The following is a 19,495-nucleotide window of genomic DNA, read 5'->3' on the forward strand; positions in this document are numbered from 1 at the left end:
AAAAAATTCAATGTTACTGGTATTGTTGAATTTTTCAACTGCTTGTTACTCGGCAACAAAATCATGTGTGTGTGTATATATAAATATATATATATATATATAATATATATATATACTGCCTTTAAAGGCAGACAGTGTGTGTGTGTCTGACTCACCAATGCAGATACATAGGGTTTAGGAGCCATTTCTGCAGCATGTTTGCTTGTTCTGGATCCGGAATATAGCTAGGCTTTACCCTTTTTCTAATCTATTTTTGAATTGTTTTTGCTGCAGTGAGTATCCCACTTGGAGAGATGTTCTGTCACTCCAAGGGAATATCCTCAATTAGGATAAATAAATGCATAAGTAAGGCTCCAGCATTTCTCTTCTGTATCCAAAACTGGCTGATTCTAAGAACGTGCACTGCACACACAACACGCCAGACTCTTTGCAGAGCACTTTCTATGAATCAGAGTGGGCGTGGTCTGTGCAGGGATTCCCTGTGAACACACACACGGGCTGCATAATATTGATTTGATGACAGAGGCTGCGGGTCGGTGAAAACCTCAACACAGGCCGCAATTGACCTGCGGGCCTGACTTTAGACATACCTGCCCTAAGATATAAGCCCAGTAATAAAACAAGAGGTAGAGGGCAGTTTGCACACATACAGTAGGGGGCAGACATGGCCAGACCATTTGGTGTTGTAAAATAAACCTAAAGAATTTCTATCAACCTACTACTACTCACACAACTAGCATGCTTCTCAATGTTAGAATAATTCATGTATACTCACTGTCCATGTCACTGTAAGTTCTCGATTGGTTCCACCACCACCTCCAACATCAGAAGGAGCATATTTTGGAGCTGTAATGCAATTTACACATTGTCAGGATGTCGGTATGCAAAAGACTTTAACATGTTATCATTAAAAACAGTTTAATAAATCATTGTATAACAGATGCAGATATTCATAGTTCAATATACCTTGTCTCTTGTTTTAAATGTTTAAATGTTTTAAAAGTAAGCCATAAAAAAGAATACAGGGCATACTTCTCTTTTCTGTGGCCTGCACTGCCCAACACCAATCTAAATCCGTAAAATTTTAGAAACAGATATGCCAATACCTTGGGACCCCTGCAGCTCCTAGGTTTCCCCTTTTTACCTCAATCCATTACAGGATGCAGAAAAACCAGTAGGAGTTGTGGAAGGACCCAGTGTATCAACCCTCCCGAAAGTGTTGGTTTACCTTGAGACTTCGGTGTTCGGTGGCATGGGCAACAGGATAGGCAACTGTGATGCCCTGACTTCTTTCACATGTATGACTTGCCTGTAAAGTTTTCATATTGTGACAGGCGTGCTTTAAACATATACTGGTTATGGGAAATTTCCACTTTGTACAAAAATAGTGACTTTGATTTAGCTCTATTCGTATTGAAATATAAAATGATTTTTACTGATTAGCATTCTATGTTAAAATCTGTGCTAATTACCAACAACAGTGCAAATGATCTGCAATATACAGTCAAATCATAATCCTTTTATTACTAATATTATTAATGAATTATATAGACTTAGAATGTATTTTGTTTTATAGGAAAATGCAAATATTGTGGATCTGGTTGCTACAACAAAGTACAAGTGTCCAGTCACTATCAGTTGTAAATATAGCCCAAAAGTCTATTGAACCAATGAGATCACTTTTATTTTCTCATTTAAATTAAGCAAGCTTTAATGCAAAAACAGTTTATATACTAGACTTACCAGCTCCTTCTGTTTTAATTTTTGATGATGGCAAACTAGGTTCACCATTTCCTAATGTATTGGTTGCTATTACACGAAATTCATAATCCATCCATGGGATTAACTCTATTACCTTCGCCGACTCCATGTTTCCTTCAATATTAGGAATCTCTAAATGGAGAAAGGAACATTACTACATGAATAACAACATAAATGTGAAGAGTATTAAATGTTAGTTTTTACAATATGTATCTGTGATACAGAGCACATAAAACATCTTACAAATTTTTACAAAATCACGTCAGACTTTAAAATGTCATTATGTTATCTTGAAATATCATCTTATGCTAATGTTTACAGTGTAAAAGTATTCCTGGACGTACTTTTGTCAGTGTCCTATCTATCTTGAGCTCAGATACATCCTGTTTTGTTCTGTTCATAGTATGCACTCCCCCACTTTGTGTTTGTTTGCTTCTCCATTATGCCTCTGTTTTAGTGATCCTTTAATTCTCCATTATGATGCCCTGTTGCATTCCTCCCTCCAATGCTTTATTCTATAATATTCCAATTTTAATTCCTGTTCCCCTATGTTCATACGTGCAATCCAAGGGAAAATTTCAAGAGGTAGGCTATGGTATAGTAAATGGAAATCCTTCAGCATTACGCTTTTAGATGAAGCAAAAACAAACCTGTCTTTACATCCTTCCAATCTTCTGACAATGAATTCCTAGCTTGAATGGTATATTTAGAAATTGGCTGGTGATTGTCTGTTCCACTACTCCATGTAAGTTTTACAGTTGTGTCTTTTATTTCCTCTGTCCTAACACCACCAGGAGGACCAGGAGGACCTAGCAAAGAAATACATATTATGTTAGTACAACCGTAAGTAGTGCAGACCTTATAAAGCAATGTGAAAGCCATTAGAGGTGTACAGAATAAAAATGAATTCCATTATTCAACATATGTGTTTAATGATAATAATAATTAGAAAAATATTTAATATATCTTGCATGCATCTTGGTATGATTTGTAAATTTCTTTAGGATCAGTGTAGAATTCCAATGGGAAACTGCCTAGGCAGGAGCTTCTTGAATGAAAGACCTGTCACTGCTGCTCAGGCTCGTGGTGACTGGTCTGGTCTAGGTCCCTTGCATAGCTCTCTGCACATGCAGTGCTGATGCCCCTACTACTTTTAGAAGATAACAATTGTGTTTGCAAAGTCATTTTGTGCACACAAAGTGGATTTATATCTATTGTGGGTATAGTTGAATATATGTAAATTAAAATTCTTGTGTCTGGTTCAGCCTTAAACTGAACTAAACTTAAACTGAGTATTTCCTTATTAAACATTTACACATATTTCAGATAACGTTATAGAGTTATCCAGAGATTTACAATTTTTAGATTTTTTTTCTGTTTCCTTATGTTCACACAACTGTAAAACTTTGTATTTCTTAGCTCTTTCTGTCTTGAATGAATTCCCCCAGGGAAAAACAATACAAACCTGATCTAGCTAGCAGAGTTAGCCCTTCTACTTACTACCCAGAACATAGGACAAGTTTACAATGTACACATAATATAAAAGATTTAGGAATGCGGAATATTTCAGAGTGCATGAATAATTTACAAAATAAATAATTGACCTTTTACATTTACATGCTTATCATACCTCTGACTACCAGGTCAGCTGATGCAGAAGAGTTGTCCACAATGGTCTGTGAGATACAAGTATATCTACCAGCATGCTTGAGTTGTGCATTTTTGATGAACAGCTCACTACCAACATCGCTCTGTACAATAAAAAAAAATGTCTGTAGATATTTGCAATAATAATATTGAAAACTTTGTCTGTTTCAGTATCAGATTACTAAATTTAGTATTCTCAGGCAGTAATATTCCATATCTATTTTGAGCATGGCAAACAACCACAGAATGTCTCGGCATGTATAAAAATAATATATAAAACTAGACATGATGTGACTTGCATCTATAAATGTACACAATTTCTTTAATGGTGTTGAAGGAACATGTTTTTTTATAATCGGCATTGACATGTATGGATACAATTATCCTTGATATGTATGGATACAATTATAAACTGCATGGATACAATTATGTGGTACTGTGCAATAAAAGGGGGATCACAGATGATAAACCTGCATAATAGACAAGTACAAACCATAAAACGAGGAAGAGAGGGACCTTCCTCTTGGCCCATTGTTTACCAGGATCATTGAAGAATTTACTATACCATCACAATATATTCTTACACATATTTGTTCTATTTTTCACGTGTGAAGGGCTAACATTTATGAAGTTTACTACTGAACAGCTATGCCCCAGTGCATCACCCACTACATTTGTCCATTATCCATTTACTGCCTTTTCTGTAGACCAAGGTTTCTCAACCAGGGTTGCTCCAGAAGTTGCTAAGGCTTTCTGGAGCAATGAGCAATTTGTGTCAGTTACTATTGACACCATAAATCTATTTGGGTACCTGTAAGGGTCGCACTCATCCCAATGGCCAACAATGTATTCCATTGACCACAAAGCAAATGTACCATGAATTGGGCATATCCTAAATATTGGTAGGGGTTTCCTGACACCTGAAAGTTCCTACATAATAAAAAGGTGTATTGGGCTGTCTCAGTCCTCATCATTACTAATACCACGATATTAGTACAGTACGGTGGCTCAGAGGTACCACTTCTGCCTTTGCAGGTTCCAATCTAGACCAGGACAGTATCTGCATGCTGTTTGCAGGTTCTCCCTGTGTCTGCGTGGGTTTCCTCCCACATCCCAAAAACATGCAGTAAGACTAATTGGCTTCCCCTCAAAATTGACCTTAGACTGTATTAATGACATATGCCTATGGTAGGGACATTAGATTGTGAGCTCCTTTGAGGGACAGTTAGTGACATGACTATCGACTTTGTACAGCGCTGCGTAATATGATGGCGCTATATAAATACTGTGTAATAATAATTATACCATAAATTATCAATAAAACTTTAAAAGAGGACAATAGCTTCGGTTTACTTTAGATATGGATATCTAGGAATTTACCAGTTAATAGGAAACCATAAAGAATTTATGAAATGTATTCATAAAAATAGCAACTTATATCTACATAGGCTAGTAAGATTCCTTAAGAAACTTGTAAGTTCAGCTTGAACTGAGGTACAGATCATATGTTGATTTAATGTCATCTGTTAAGTCAATCTAGCTGCTTTGATTTCAGTTCAATAATAAAGGGAATCCTTTTTCAGTTATTTAAATATTATTTGTCTCAGATTCAGTTCAATACACCATGATTTGGTTCCCTTAGCTCCTAGGGATATGGATAATATTTTAAATTCCTAATGAAGGCTTTGTTCAGACCGGCAATGGTTGTGGTGAGGTTACTGCTTCTTCATGCCAGTGATCTGCTGCCTCGGGGGAGACGCTACAAGTAGATTTTGCAGACAGTGGTTCCCTAGGAGTCAGCGCTGTGGTGCTAGGTTCCAGCCGCCAGGAGCCATGTGGGATCACTCGACCCCAAGGTAGGTCTGTGCCTTCCCATACAGTACATATCAATATAGCTATTCCCCATATGGTCCCCAAGGCAGCCTTTCAAACTGCTTTTCACCCCCAGCACTTGTGATTACCCAGACTACTATCTCCAAGTCTCCCTCATATGGCTGTATCTGCCCCTGTATTCCCTGGCAGAGAGCAGCCCTTAGTGTAGTCAAACAAAATAATGAGCCATTCAGTATAAAATTAGTGCAGAGGGAATAGTTCCCTTATTAACTGGCTACAGTTCCAATTTAAAGAGAAATAATTTGTCTATTTCATCAGTACAGGTTGCTATTATCTGCAGACTTTTCAGAAAATCTATCTCCAGCCACTTCTGAATTATTGTTCAATATGTTCACAAACAGCGGTTTACAAATTAAAGCTGTGATTTCCAAAGTCACGGTAATTAGCGTCACCTCAAATAATTAAGACATGTTAATTAACGCCAGCATTTAAACATGAACAGATACTAGACTACAAAAACTGCTAGGCCCCAAGCTCTTTGATTACCCTAAGCTAAGCAATGTGTTAAGTCATTACAAATTCCACATCCAGTGCACAAACCATGACAATTATAACTGTAAAGTGGATGCGCCCTTGGTTGTTTTTACTCCCGGAAACTAGTACATCAGAATATGCTGACAGCGCCTATGAAATTGGTGAAAACAACATCTCAGAAGATGAATCAAAAGCCTATGCAGTTTTAGCTAATATACACTGTTAAAATATGCTTTTATTTATCAGCCATGACGCAGTTAAAACATACAAAAAAATTAAAATTAATTATACACATTTTAAAAAACACATGAACTATTACACATTATAGGAAAGGCCAAATGATCTGTACTCAAAGGTTTCAGCTTACATTATGTAAGAGTAGGGTGTAGGGAACAGCTATATTACCAAATTTTGCCCTACCAGAATATCTGTGTAAACAAGTATTTCCCCAATTTTTTTCGCAACTGCAGCTAAAGATACCTAATAGGATGTAGACATTGGCCAAGATAAAATTAGACCTTGGCTAAGATAAAATATCATAAAAGAAAAGTATAGAGTTTTCTGTAAGGAGGAATTGTGGAGAATATCTAATTCTACAGCTGCAGGCTAATTTTAATGCACCATGTAACAAAAAGTTTTTCCTGTTTGTTACATCTTTAGTGGGGCTTTCACTCTCTAAGGAGGAATGCACAATATTAAAAATACATGTCTAAAATGCACCCACTTTGATTCCGTTCCATGACAACTGCAGAGAGGTGAATATAGTCCAAGATTAAAAATGTATTAGCTAACAATAGGAGTAACTGTACTAATAAATCAGAAACAATAGAAGGTATGAATAATGATGTAATTAAAAATACTTTTACTGGATAATAAAAAAAAACTACATTACTCAAGTCCAAACGAGTTTTGGTTACATTATTCATGTAGATTCTGTAAAAGAATGCAGTTTGAAAATTCTAATTAATATAAACCTTAAGTTACCCTCTTAATAAGGTGAGGTTTGTTTATGAAGAACACAAGTGTAATTAGAAAAAAATCCAAAAATTGGACCGATATGAAACAACCCTGAATGAATGAGAAACTATTAGAACACAATCGGCTTTCGAATGTACCTTTGATAAGCTGAAAGCTGCAATATCCCTACAATAACAGGGGGCTAGCTCCTGCTCAAAAGATCCCTTTGTGCATGGGATTTTTAAAGACCGGATACAAAAATGCAACATAGCATATAATATATATTAGATAATCAGCAAGTTAGAGAATGTGAACAGGTTAGCTCATTTACCAATTGTTAGGGTTGTATAGACAAAAGTTAGCCTTACATTTTTCAATGACATTTCTTTTTTTTATGTGTTTTCTGTGTACCTGATGTTTGTCCTATGTAGTGCTAAATGTTGGAGAAGGGAGAGGATAAGGATTCTGCTGGGTCCACTGCTGGGTTGCCAACTGTCCATAATTTTATGGACAGTCCATGAAAACCCTATCGACTTTCATCTGTCCATTTTTTTTCTAAATGAAACGCAATCTTGACAGTTCTACACTGGAAGCAGTTCTTCCTCCTGGGAGCATATTGGAACATAACCAGATTTGCATAGATATATGCATCTTTCAGAATATTTCATAAGCTTGTTTTGATGTTTCTTCAAGAAAGGTATAATAGTATAATATAATATGCTTGTTACAGTTTTTCAATTCATATTCTCCACATGAACTACAGATCAAACTTGATAAAATCTCATTCGTGCATGGGTTTTAGATAAATTAAAATAAAAATACATGGTGTACTGAATTTACATTACTGTAGAGACAGAAAAGGGAGTATAAACAGAGGTGGGGAAACAGATACCAGATTTCATTGGCTATCGTACTGATCTCTGTTGTCTTGAGTATTTATGGTCACTTTTTAAGCTGATACATGGACAGTTTATTCGCTTTTGGTATGAGAACACACTTGTGATGGTGAGGGTAAGTGGTAATTGATGGTGTTATGGTATAGGAAAGTAGAGAAGTGATGGTGATTGATGGTGTGATAGTAAGGGAAAGTGGCAAGGCAAGGGTAATTGGAGTTATGATAGTGAGGGCAAGTAGGGAAGCAATAGTGGACGAGTGATAGCAATGGTAGGTGGAGACAGAATGGTAGCCAATATTTATTAGGCTGGAAAAGACTGCTTAATTCATTTTTAACCTCATTATGTATAAAAGAAATTTGAGACCAATTTAATCATATTATTCTAATCCAATAAAATCCCTTAAAAGTGTTGACATACTTCATACAAATTGTTAAACCTTACATGAAATTGGATTGTGATATTAGTGTAAAGAATTGGTCACATATCTACATCTTTGAATATGTATGTATCCATTGGAGTATGATTCTAGCTCAGTAAATCAAAATTTTAATGACAGAGAATAAGAAAATAAGCCAAGAAAGTGGCATGTTTTAATGGAGTTTCATAAAAGCCTGCATATTTCTCACTACAGACTTCCTTTTAATTGGTTACTGTAAAATCTGGCTCCTGGACCTGGTGAAAATTTAGAAAATTCCTATATACCCTGTATTCCTAAATGATCCTTAATTTTAGATCACTAGTCTTTCTAAAATATCAAGCAATACATAGGATCCCCATCTCTAGCTGATCTGTTGCTGATCCCTTACAGATCTTTAAACAATGTTCTTACTTTGTCATCACCTCCTTGTGAAGTCATAAATATCAGTAACATCTTTTTGTGCCCGTCTGTAGCCGGTATTAATGTGTTAATGCTTTAAACTTTTTATATTTACTGCTACAAAGACAGAACTGTTGGATATTACAATGTTTGCAAATATGGCCTGGATCAATAATGTATATCTTGGTATGTACTTCAGCCATCTTTTTATATTGCCTGCATGTTTAATATGTGTACAATGCAAGCTGGCTCCACATAGGTCTTTGCTTCTACTAAACCACCTAGAAATTATGCTGATCCCATTATCTGCTTAATAAATAAAGGCTTTGCTTTAACTAATATCCGCATCCACAATTTTGAAAAAGTTGATTCCCTTCTGCCCTGTGCACTACAGAATAATATAATCTACACTTTGGTATGGCAAAACTTTCATGGCAAGCAGAAGTTGCAGTATTTGGTCTTCCTAATTCACACTTTGCAGGAACTTTTCTTGGGCCACCCTTGGTGTAGTTGATAATGGACAGCACTGTGGACAAGGAAAGGAGGAGTGCAGAAGAATCATGATCACATTTGATTTATATAGACTATGATATATTAAGGTCATACCATATAACCACTGTGATGCAAACCATGACAGAGGCATGTATTTTTGGAAATGCTGCTGTTAAAAGCAGCCCCTCTGTGGTTTCCCTAAATAACTTCAATATGATAGGTTTTAGTTTTTTTTCTACCACAATATGGTTCCACCTTGTAAATGTCTCCAGTGGCTAACCAGCATTTAGCAGTATTGCACACCAGGGAGTATTGCTGGCCTGAAGTATAGGGGAAAATGAGCATAGTTTCCTCATGAAAGTGTGCAGCCTTCCCAACATGTAGTTTGTGGTGTCAATATGGTATCCTTTCCTTGAGGCTGTGTGAGCTTAGTGGAACAGAGAAGGCTTACAGAGCACACATCCAGGGAGCGCATCAGCAGTTTCTGACCACAAATTTAGTCCATGATGTCAAAAACCTCAATGTAACTTGAAGAACAAATTACAGGAATAAAACAAGTCGCTAAAGAGAATCATTTACTAAGCCTTAATAAAAATACTTACTTTAAAGAAAGCAAAAATCTTTAAAGACAAACCCTTCTGCATAAAACCAGTCACTGAGCAGAAAATGGACAAAGAATAACTAGATTGCAAGCTTCATTGAAAAGGTCCTCCTGTGTCATGGTTCGTACTTATGAAAGTTTGGTACCTGTAGCCTCTATTTATTGCACAATTATGTGTAATATTCTGGTGTTTTATAAATAAAAGCTAATAAAATATTATTTTAGGCTTTAATGCTGTACTGCATTTTATATATTAGTATAGTAGAATACCTAAACAGAGATATTACTAGGGTAACATTAGTTGCTGTAGCTGGTCTTCAAATCATGGCGGACAGTCAGCGATGGATAAACCCTAGGCAGAATTGCAATAAAAGTTCACTAGTATTGGTGATTTGGACACTCATATACCAAAGCTAAAGGTTTGCTTTAGAGGGAAACCTAATTTGTGAAATATTGTATTTTAAATATTTGTTTGCTTTGATAAAAAAGCCTAAGAAGAAATAAAGTGCAATACCATATAGTACCTAATCTGCTAGTCAATGCACAGCTATAAACTGACAAAAGCTGTTACTGAATGTTCCTGTATTCACCATTGTTATCCATAGACAAACATTTTGTTACATGTGTTGTACTGACCACTGTCAACCCCAAGTCTATACAATACTTACACACAAAGGTAGATTTCACTGCTTATACTCCAAAATATTAGGTATTATCATTGTGCATTGTGCATAGTTAGGATAAAATAATGATTTTGTTTTTTAAATTCAATTATATTGCTGATCTAAATAGGGCTCTTAAACCACATTTTAGTGGTGAGCCTACTTACCCAAAACCAACTAGATAATATAATCGGCCAGCTTACCCTTACATGTCTTTCGTAGTGGTTGGTGTCATCATCAAATTCAATCACAAAGCCATTTAGAGACCAGATAAAAGTCAGATCCAAAGCTGGATCATGAGATGCATGGCACTGCATGGATGCATTTTCACCAACAGTCACATCAGCATTGGATGGTGCAAGAGTGATCCTCGTGGCAGCTAGAAGCAGATAAACACATGCAGGATCACCAAAAAGTATACTTATACAATGCAATATTGATAGATAATCGAGTTGATTTACTAAATTTACTCCTAATTTTTTTAGGCCGTTGACTTAGAAAATTGAATTTTTATACTTCAAAGGATAATATATTTAGCTGAGAGGATGTGGTGAAAATTCACTTTGCAAAGGTCACTAAAAATCCAATCACATGCAATAAAATGTTAAAAAAAAAAAAAGTTTTTTTGCTTGATTATTATTAGATGACTGCAGCTTTAATAAATATACCCCACAGAGTAAAAAAGAAAGTTACAATTAAAATCCATAATAAATAACAGATTTGTTACATCAATGGAAGGTACACAGCAATGTGTATATCACCGAAATAGACTGTCTGCCAATAATGCACAAATTAAAAACTCCTAAAATGTGTTTTTATTTGTACTCTTATTATACTGGGGGGCAGTAAAGAATCTTTTAATAAATATGTTAGGACTCAGCAGTACATTCCTTAGTGTTAGATCTTTTAGCCATTTTTTTCTCTCTTGGTTTTAGGTGCACTTTATTTGCTAATCCCTTATAACATGTCAAGAATTCCTACATCCAGCACTGATAAGAAAGCAAGTCTACTTGTATTCATAAACATGATTACTAGATTACACTCTTATATTTTATATTAGTTCAGTGTGCTGTATTTTGTATCGGTACAAAGCCTGTCTGCAGATATGTTTGGTACACAGAATATTTTATTGCTAAATAAATAGGATGTAGCAGCGGTAGACAAAGGTAGAAACAAAAGTAGTGATAGATAATAGTAATACATAGTAATAATATAAATATTAAAATGTATTACCTGTAACAGAAAGAACTCCGGTGCTATTAGCTTTTCCTCGGTCATTCTCAGCAAAGCATGTGTAGCTTCCCTCATCAAGAGCTGTTACATTAATGATTTCCAGGCTACCATCGTACCAGATTGATATCCTAAAAACAATGCAGAAACAAGATATGCTTTTATTTACTCCATTACAGTGGTATCATTAGGACATTATGAGTTAAAACTAAACAAATGGCTATAGAACAGTTATAAAAGGACATGTCAATTACTGTCGATTGCAAGAAAATAGATGGGAGAGAACAGCAGAAGAAATATTAGGAACTAGGTTTGCCTTTCCACTTTCTAAAGCTAAATACAGTAATAGCTTTATACTAGTGGGTTAAGTCTGGCTTAGAGAACCATTATATAGCTAAAGACCTAAGAAAGCTCAAACTGCTATTCTCCAATTCTGCGCTAACTCCCTTGGCAGGAACTCATATTTAAGATAAATGTATAAACTCATAAGGTAGAGAATGGCTTTTATCACAAACATACAAAATCCCTTTAAAAGTTAAAATGCATACATTTTCTGTTCTCACATGTGAACACCAGATGGCAGCAAATGTACATAGCATATATAATGGAACATGATAGACACAAGACAGAATTAAGCAGAGGGGGTCATTGACATTGAGGAAACCAAGAGGGAAAGAGGTTTATTATGTTACAATAATACAGGCATTGCAGAGATGATTCACCAGCATCTATGAGGTGGTGCAGCAGTTCCCTGCTTTGTGACCTTGCAATGACTACATTTTTAACTGCATCAAATAAAAGGCAGTCTGATATATTTTTTACACATTGTAAAAATTACCATCAAGATGACGAAGACATATATTGGAGGCTGGGAAACAATGAAGGCATTCATTGCTTGCAGTAGCTAAACAAACCAGTATTCAAATAAGATTATCCAATCTAGAGACGTTTTCCTATTTAAATGATTTAATTTTCAAATAAAACATCTTAAATTTGCTTTATAGAAAGTTGGTCAATGTTAAATGAACAGAGAAAATAAAATATGTAACCAAGGTCATTTTTAGGTTGCTTTTTGCGCCCAGGGCAAATATTTCTGGTGGACCCTAATCTATCTATTCATTCGCCTAACACAAAAAAAGCATTATAATACCAAACATAACAAGCACGCAAGAAGTTCAAAGACTCCAATTATGTAACAGAGTTAAGGGAGAGATTTCTTTGTGCATAGCTGTTGTTATTCTAAACCAGATCCCTAATGACCAAAGTTTTTTTATAAGTGTTACTAATCCAGTCTGCTATTGCTATTTATTGCACCACAGGTCCCATTACATTGCACAATTGGTGTATGTGAAATAACCACTTTTAGAACTCGCAGAAGATGAATCTTTCATAGCATTGCACAGTGACTCCCAGTTATGGAGATTCAGCACGGGGAATATTTATAAATCCATTTCTAACAGCTTATTTTTTCTGCATTGCAAACACCAGGACTGCTTTTAGGGGCAGAGCCTGTTAGTAGGATTCCTGTGCCTTCCTGTATTGCCCTGAGTGAAGAAGATACTGTTCCAGAAGAACTTTTAATTGTTATTAATAAATTATGTATTTACTATGCCTTGTTCTAAATAGAGTTCTGCTTTAACCACAGATAAGAAAGTTGAAAGTCATCCTTTATCAGTTCATTCAATAAAAACTGCTCACATGGCATTGTGGAATCATGCATTCGAAAAAAAGCTACTGTGAACTGACTTGCTGCGACCAGCAGAAAATACATAAAGCTGTACACGATGTAGAAAATGAGGCATTTACAACTCCTGAAGTAAAAAAGGTCCCCTTCTGTATTTTTTCCTTCCCACCTCCATCACAAGCTTCTACCTGCATTCTCTACGCTTTCATTTTTTCTCCTCATTACCCTTCCACAGTTTTTCCCAGATCTCCTTACTTCTCCTTTTACCCACTCCATCTCCCTCCTTATTCTGTCCCCATAAATGTCTGTTTAGCATGATGTGTGCTTCTCTGGAAATCCATACCCAGTGTGTGCAAAGTGTGTAACATATAGGTACATTCCCAGCAATGTATTCCATGTTTGTTAACTCTTGTCATTTTGGGGGAGGCCCAAAGCATGGAACATGTACCACACTCTGGATGGTGGATTTATGTGCTTTACTTGCATGACTTCTTTCTGTAAAAAAGGCGGTTAAATAGATAATTTATTTTAGGAAAAAGCTTTTAGTGAGGGAAATTATCAGCACAAACCTGCTATTGTTCATGAGCAGTTCTGTTCCTTTGCTCCATGAGAATTTAGGTTTTGGAGCAGCTTTTGGTTTGCATTCTATAATGACACGACCACCTTTTGCAGCTAAAATCTTCTTTCTCATAGGATTAAATTCAAATGTTGGTGCTAAAGCTAAAATGAAGAAAACAGCCAATTAGTAAGATAGTACAATGTCTTAATTAGATTTTCAAACTATGATATTAAAGTAAGCAAATAGTTGTCAAAGAACAAATAGCATCACTAACCAAGGATCTTCAGTTCAGCATTTGCTTGGATAACTCCATAGTGGTTCTCCGCTATACACTGGTACATTCCGGCATGGAACATGGTTAGGCCTTTGATTTTCAGTTCACCTTTACCATACTGTAAAAAGAATGGTGAGCCTAATTTTAGTATACCATGACTTTAGGCAAGTTGCACAAACTAGCATATGGTTAAGTGAAAAGGACATTTTCTAGGAAACCTAAGCAAACTTGCAAGATATGGAGGGTACCACCTTGGCAAATTTTATTTTGTTGGCTTTACTAAGTGTTTGTCATCTGACTATATTGTTTCTAAATCCCCTACCTGGAATAAGTATGTATATTTGGTGTTCTGACCAAGCTTATTTCCATACCTGTTCCTAGTGTGCCAATCAGGAATTCTAATCAGATGATCAGAATAATACTCAAGTAACTTTCATTTATAGTAACATGAAGGTAATAATGACTATCATAGATCATAGTTAACTTTTAGATATTTATAGCTTACCTGCTATCATATCTGCTCATATAATGGAACATGGGACATGAGAAATACATAGTAGTTGCAATTGATGACTTCATTCTAAATATTCTAGTGACTGTCATACTGCCCCTCCTACCCCTGTCAAATTACCACACCCCTTCAATACTGGGTACATTACTGACCCAAATGTAATCCCTACCAATTCATTATTCTGATCAGGATCCCAAATATTTCCAATGATGGTGACATGATCACAATCCTGGTCCCATTTGCAATACATTCTCAGTTTTATATTAAACCTTAGAAGATCTTTTTTCTGCACATTTTTCCATGTAATATGGAAAATGGTAAACTGGGTGGTAAGGATGGAGAGGGTGGGGGGTTATGCTGCTTTCTTATTTCTAAATATAAAATAATAAGAAGAAGAAGCATTAATATTATAAGGAATATTTAGTTAAAGGGTACAGAAAGGAGATCTATATTTCTAGGAATATCGTTCCAAGTTTGCCATTCTGGACAGTGTCTCATATAACGGGACAGCTGTCGCTTATAACACAAACATAAAATGATGTAATAATTATCACACCAATTTTCTTAATAAATCTGATCTAAGCACTTACCGATTCCCCATTTTTCAACCATCTAATAGTGGGTAATGGTTTCCCTTTGGCTATACAGGGCCAGTGAAGATCACTGCCTATATCCCTCTCTGTATCATTTATATGTTCCACCCACTCTGGTGCAGCTGAAAAGTAAAAAGAAAGTATACAAATTTATGCTTCACAAACATATTGTGATTGTCTTACACAATAACCTTTATTCTTCAATACAGTGTAGGGTGCAGCTTATAGGAAAACACAAAAGAAACTCCTACTGATGCTTATTATAGAGATCTGGGTCAGAAGCAACAGTTCAACTTAAACTCATCCTGGAAAATCCCTTTTAAATGTAATTAGTAAATGCTCTTAAGCAGGGCTCTAATTCTACTGCATAGCCTGATCGCATGTGCATTACAATCTACTTGTCTTTATGTGTGGATCATCCAACAGGCGTTGATGCCTGCAGTTTTGGGATTGTTGCATTGCAGCTGAACGGTTGTGAGTTTAAACATATGATCCATACAGTGATACATACAGTGGTAAACTAATGGACCTAACATAAGCCTGGGTGTTTGATTTTCTTGAGCTGCATCCTTAATGCTCATTTTTTTTTTCTTTTAAATAGTCCACTGAGAAGGTGAAACTATACAAAAGAAGCTTGGGTTAAAATATTCACAAAATGTCATTGGTCTTTAAGGTTGAATGATTTATTTATTGTTAGTTATCATTTGTTATGTTACTGTTATTTAATATTTTTGTGGGTGCAGGGTATCATGGATTTGCCTGCTTTAGAGTGCAAAAGAATAAAAGGAGCAAATCCATGATACCCTGCACCTACAAAAATGGCAAATAATATGCAAAAATTAGGAGAAATCTCAAAGACCTGAAGACATTTAAGGACATCAACACAACTCTCTACATTGTTACATGTTGGTGCAGGCAATGCCATTCCAAGGGATGGGTCCAAAATTAAACAGAGTTTGGCTTGGAGCTATTCATGTGTATATTTTAAAATAACTTCATGGAAAATATCAGAAAACAAGATTAGTTTCTTTGTACCTTGTACATGAACATATGCCCTGTTTGTATCTTTCCCCTTAATGTTCTCAGCTTCACATTCATAGGTGCCTTCATCTTCAGGCTGTATGTTAAATATTTTAAGCACAGAGCCTGATTGACTAACTTCAGCTGTGGCAGGCATTGCTTCATTTATTTTACGCCATCTGATTACAGGTACAGGGCTGAAATCAAACAAAAAGGTATTTCAGTATTTGTGGAGAAAACAAATGTATCAAATTTCTGATATTACATTTCCTGCAGACTAATTGAAAACTTACCCACATTTACCTTGAACTTCATCAACATAACTGCACAATAAACTACATTCTTAAAAGCTAAATAAAAACAAAATAGTTAAAGGCTTTGCAGAGAAATAAAAAAGTTTCTACTGAAATGGAGAATAATTTTACTTTGAAAATACATGCACACACAGTTGAATGCCTACCAAAATATTTCTTTCCATAAAAAGGGCTACAATTTTCCTACAGCTACGCTGTTACATCAGAATTTTTTGTTTTCAACATTTGCACATTTACTGTGGTAATATATATACTTACTTTCCCAAAGCAAAACACTCCAGTGTCACATTTTGTTCTTTTAGAGCATAAATGTCCGAGAAGCCGACTTGAATATCCACTGCATAGCGTTTTGCAGCTACAATTCAAAAACAATGAATAATAATAGACATTTATTTAAAAAAAAAAAAAAAAACACACAAGAACAACATGAACCACACAATGTCATATTAGGACCATTGCTATTTTTGTTTTTCTCATTAACAGTAAAATTAATCTACTTTTAAGTAAAAGACTTATTTTAAAAACCCTATATGTGTGTGTGTGTGTGTGTAAAGATTTTCCCAAAAATCTTCCCTAAACAATGTAATGCCCAGCAATTTTAAAAAGGGGGTTAAGTAAGTACACAAGATAACTTTTTTCTTTATTTTCTGCACTGTGTCATGCATTATCGTTTGTTTCATAAGGGAAGCCCATTGAAGATAAATTGTCTGCTAATGCACCCTAAGGTTCCAAAAATGCACATGACCCTTTTCTTTTAATGCAGTGTTTTTTTGACATTTTTACCTGGGAGAACACTTGAAATACCCGTAATGTCTCAGGGTACCCCTAGTATATATCCACAGCTCACAGTATATTAGCATAGTGGCTAATTGAAAGGATGTCACCTTACATATTGCCACAAAGATCATTGGTGTCAGGTAATCTGACCTGAGAGTCACTAATTGCTCATTGCTCAAGGAACCCCCAGCAACCCCTGGGGGAACCCTAGGGTGCCACAGAACACTGGTTGAAAGACCCTATTCTAATGCAATGCACTACCATGCGTTGACATGCATTGAAATGTACTAAAATGAAGCACTGATTTGGTACACAGTTATACTTATATATGTTCTAGATATACTTACATTCTGGCTGGGGCAAAAGTGAAGTGTACTTGCTGAAGACACTTTTTGTGATTGAAGGACTGGATACAAAACAGGAGTAATTTCCTCTGTCAGACTGTTCTACTTTAGCAATATACAAATTTCCATTTGTCTGGGTAACAAATCTGCGTTTATCCACATTAATAAAATTTGGAAATTCATTTAGGATCCACCTGTAATTAAGGTCATCTGTGTAGGAAAACAAGGAATTATCAGTTAAATACCAGCTTGATATAAAGGTAAATAACATCCGTATACAGTATATTTGTTTACAACAGACTGCAAGATGAAATGTGGGCTTGATGCACATATATATGTCTCTATCTTGCTGCTAAATCAGTAAAAGAGCTATATTTGCCCACAATACAAAATCAAACACCAGATTTTAGACCTCCTAAACATTCCATGCATGAATGCATCCCTTTTAAAGGAATACATGATAATTAATGATAGCTTAGCATTTATTTAAAGCTGTCAAAATATAGAGTAAAAATGAGAGGCATGAGCATTGTAAAGTGGTGATTGTAAAAAAACAGGCTCTAAAAGGGCTTAGTTTTTTCATTCTTTACGATTGACAATATAATGGTTAATGTGCAGTAATGATTTTAGTAGTTGACATGCTTATTAATACTGTGTGCAACTTTACAGTGGTCCCCAAAAACACTTTTGTCAAAGTCTCTAAAAGGAAACCGGGTGTATCGCATACCTAGGGGTTTGTCCTGGCATGAAGCTGGTGGGATTACATGCAACACACTTGACACTGTTTCAAAAAAGTTGGCAAGTAGGTTGTGACCCTCTTCCAAATTAACTACTACTAAAAGATTACTTACCTGCTCATCTGTGATGAAAAAGTGACAAACAGACCTTGCACTCTCATTTTAAACTTACATGGCCCTAATATTATTATATATTATTGTCCTAAATGACAGTACTGCAAAAAATAAAAATTCATATGTAAAATAGCGTTGTGCTATATTATGTTTAACAAGTATTTCAGCTGTTCATAGATACAGAACTAGGTGAGCATTCACACTGTGTCTTCAGGGGAGAATCTAAGTTACGTATTCCTCATATAAAGAATTCACCTTACTTTTATGTTGTGACTCTACTTATTAAAGCTCTGCACAACCTTTCTGACTGCAAACCACTAAGAATAGTGTGACGTCTTCAAAGAGTCTAACAGAAGAGACTTCCAATTCTCTGAAGTAAGGGAGAAGATCCTTTCTCTACCTTTCTGCTAAATCACTAGAAAAGCTAAATCTGCCCACAATACTAAAAGTTCCTCGAATACATTTTAAAAATCTGTGTTAGTAAAGGAAATTATAATTTGTATTCAAATAAAAATTAAATGCCTAAAGACTACAGTCTATATTGACTATATTAGTATTTTACCTGTAAATATATAATCATACATACTACCATTTAACATGTCAATTTAATTTTAGTAAATAGGTGCTTCCTAAATTAATATTTAGGGTGGCTAAAGAAGAGGTTATGTTAAATAAATTTTAAATTCTAATTCCTTCTTCGCCACTTTCAGTGAGCAGGTTGTGGCTTCATTGGTTGGTAAGTGGGGGGGGGTGTGGGGGGGGGGGGGGGGGGGGGTTGTGGGAGGATGGCCATGATGATAGTGGGAAGGAGCTGCATAAGTGATGGAGGAAATGCCACCTCTAATGGTCAGGATGCCAAAGGCTTAGACTAGGTCTTTTGTGGAAAAACTGCACCATCCTTTACTGCAAAACTGTCATTCAGGGGCCATCATTACAATGATGTGTCTCTAAGCAGTTAGCAGGCTTTGCTAGGTACCAGAAGAATCAATACCTAGTCTATATTTTTTCTCCTAACAATTACAGCAGAAAAAAAGGGAAAGCCATAAATAAATACCCGCACCATTCAGGCAAGACAATTCCAATATGTGGTGGCAGGGAGCAATGTTCCCATCCTGGGAGAAGGGTTTGTCCAAGAGTT

The 19,495-nt window shown here is 35.7% G+C and overlaps 1 protein-coding gene across 3 annotated transcripts in view; it reads right to left on the reverse strand.

Moving 5' to 3' along the window:
* CNTN1 (contactin 1) overlaps positions 1-19,495 on the reverse strand; it is an 87,904-nt gene that overhangs the window by 10,547 nt on the left and 57,862 nt on the right. For all 3 annotated transcript variants that reach the window (XM_072401477.1, XM_072401480.1, XM_072401478.1), the window contains 12 exons: positions 17,510-17,716; positions 16,644-16,740; positions 16,087-16,268; positions 15,049-15,173; positions 13,948-14,065; positions 13,684-13,834; positions 11,434-11,561; positions 10,404-10,579; positions 3,392-3,512; positions 2,412-2,570; positions 1,744-1,893; positions 776-846 (listed from right to left, as the gene is read on the reverse strand). In XM_072401477.1, the coding sequence (XP_072257578.1) occupies positions 776-846; positions 1,744-1,893; positions 2,412-2,570; positions 3,392-3,512; positions 10,404-10,579; positions 11,434-11,561; positions 13,684-13,834; positions 13,948-14,065; positions 15,049-15,173; positions 16,087-16,268; positions 16,644-16,740; positions 17,510-17,716 (1,685 nt within the window). The remainder of the gene's footprint in view (positions 1-775; positions 847-1,743; positions 1,894-2,411; positions 2,571-3,391; positions 3,513-10,403; positions 10,580-11,433; positions 11,562-13,683; positions 13,835-13,947; positions 14,066-15,048; positions 15,174-16,086; positions 16,269-16,643; positions 16,741-17,509; positions 17,717-19,495) is intronic.

This window comes from Pyxicephalus adspersus, chromosome 2 (assembly GCF_032062135.1).
Source record: "Pyxicephalus adspersus chromosome 2, UCB_Pads_2.0, whole genome shotgun sequence".
Classification (NCBI taxonomy): Eukaryota; Metazoa; Chordata; class Amphibia; order Anura; family Pyxicephalidae; genus Pyxicephalus; species Pyxicephalus adspersus.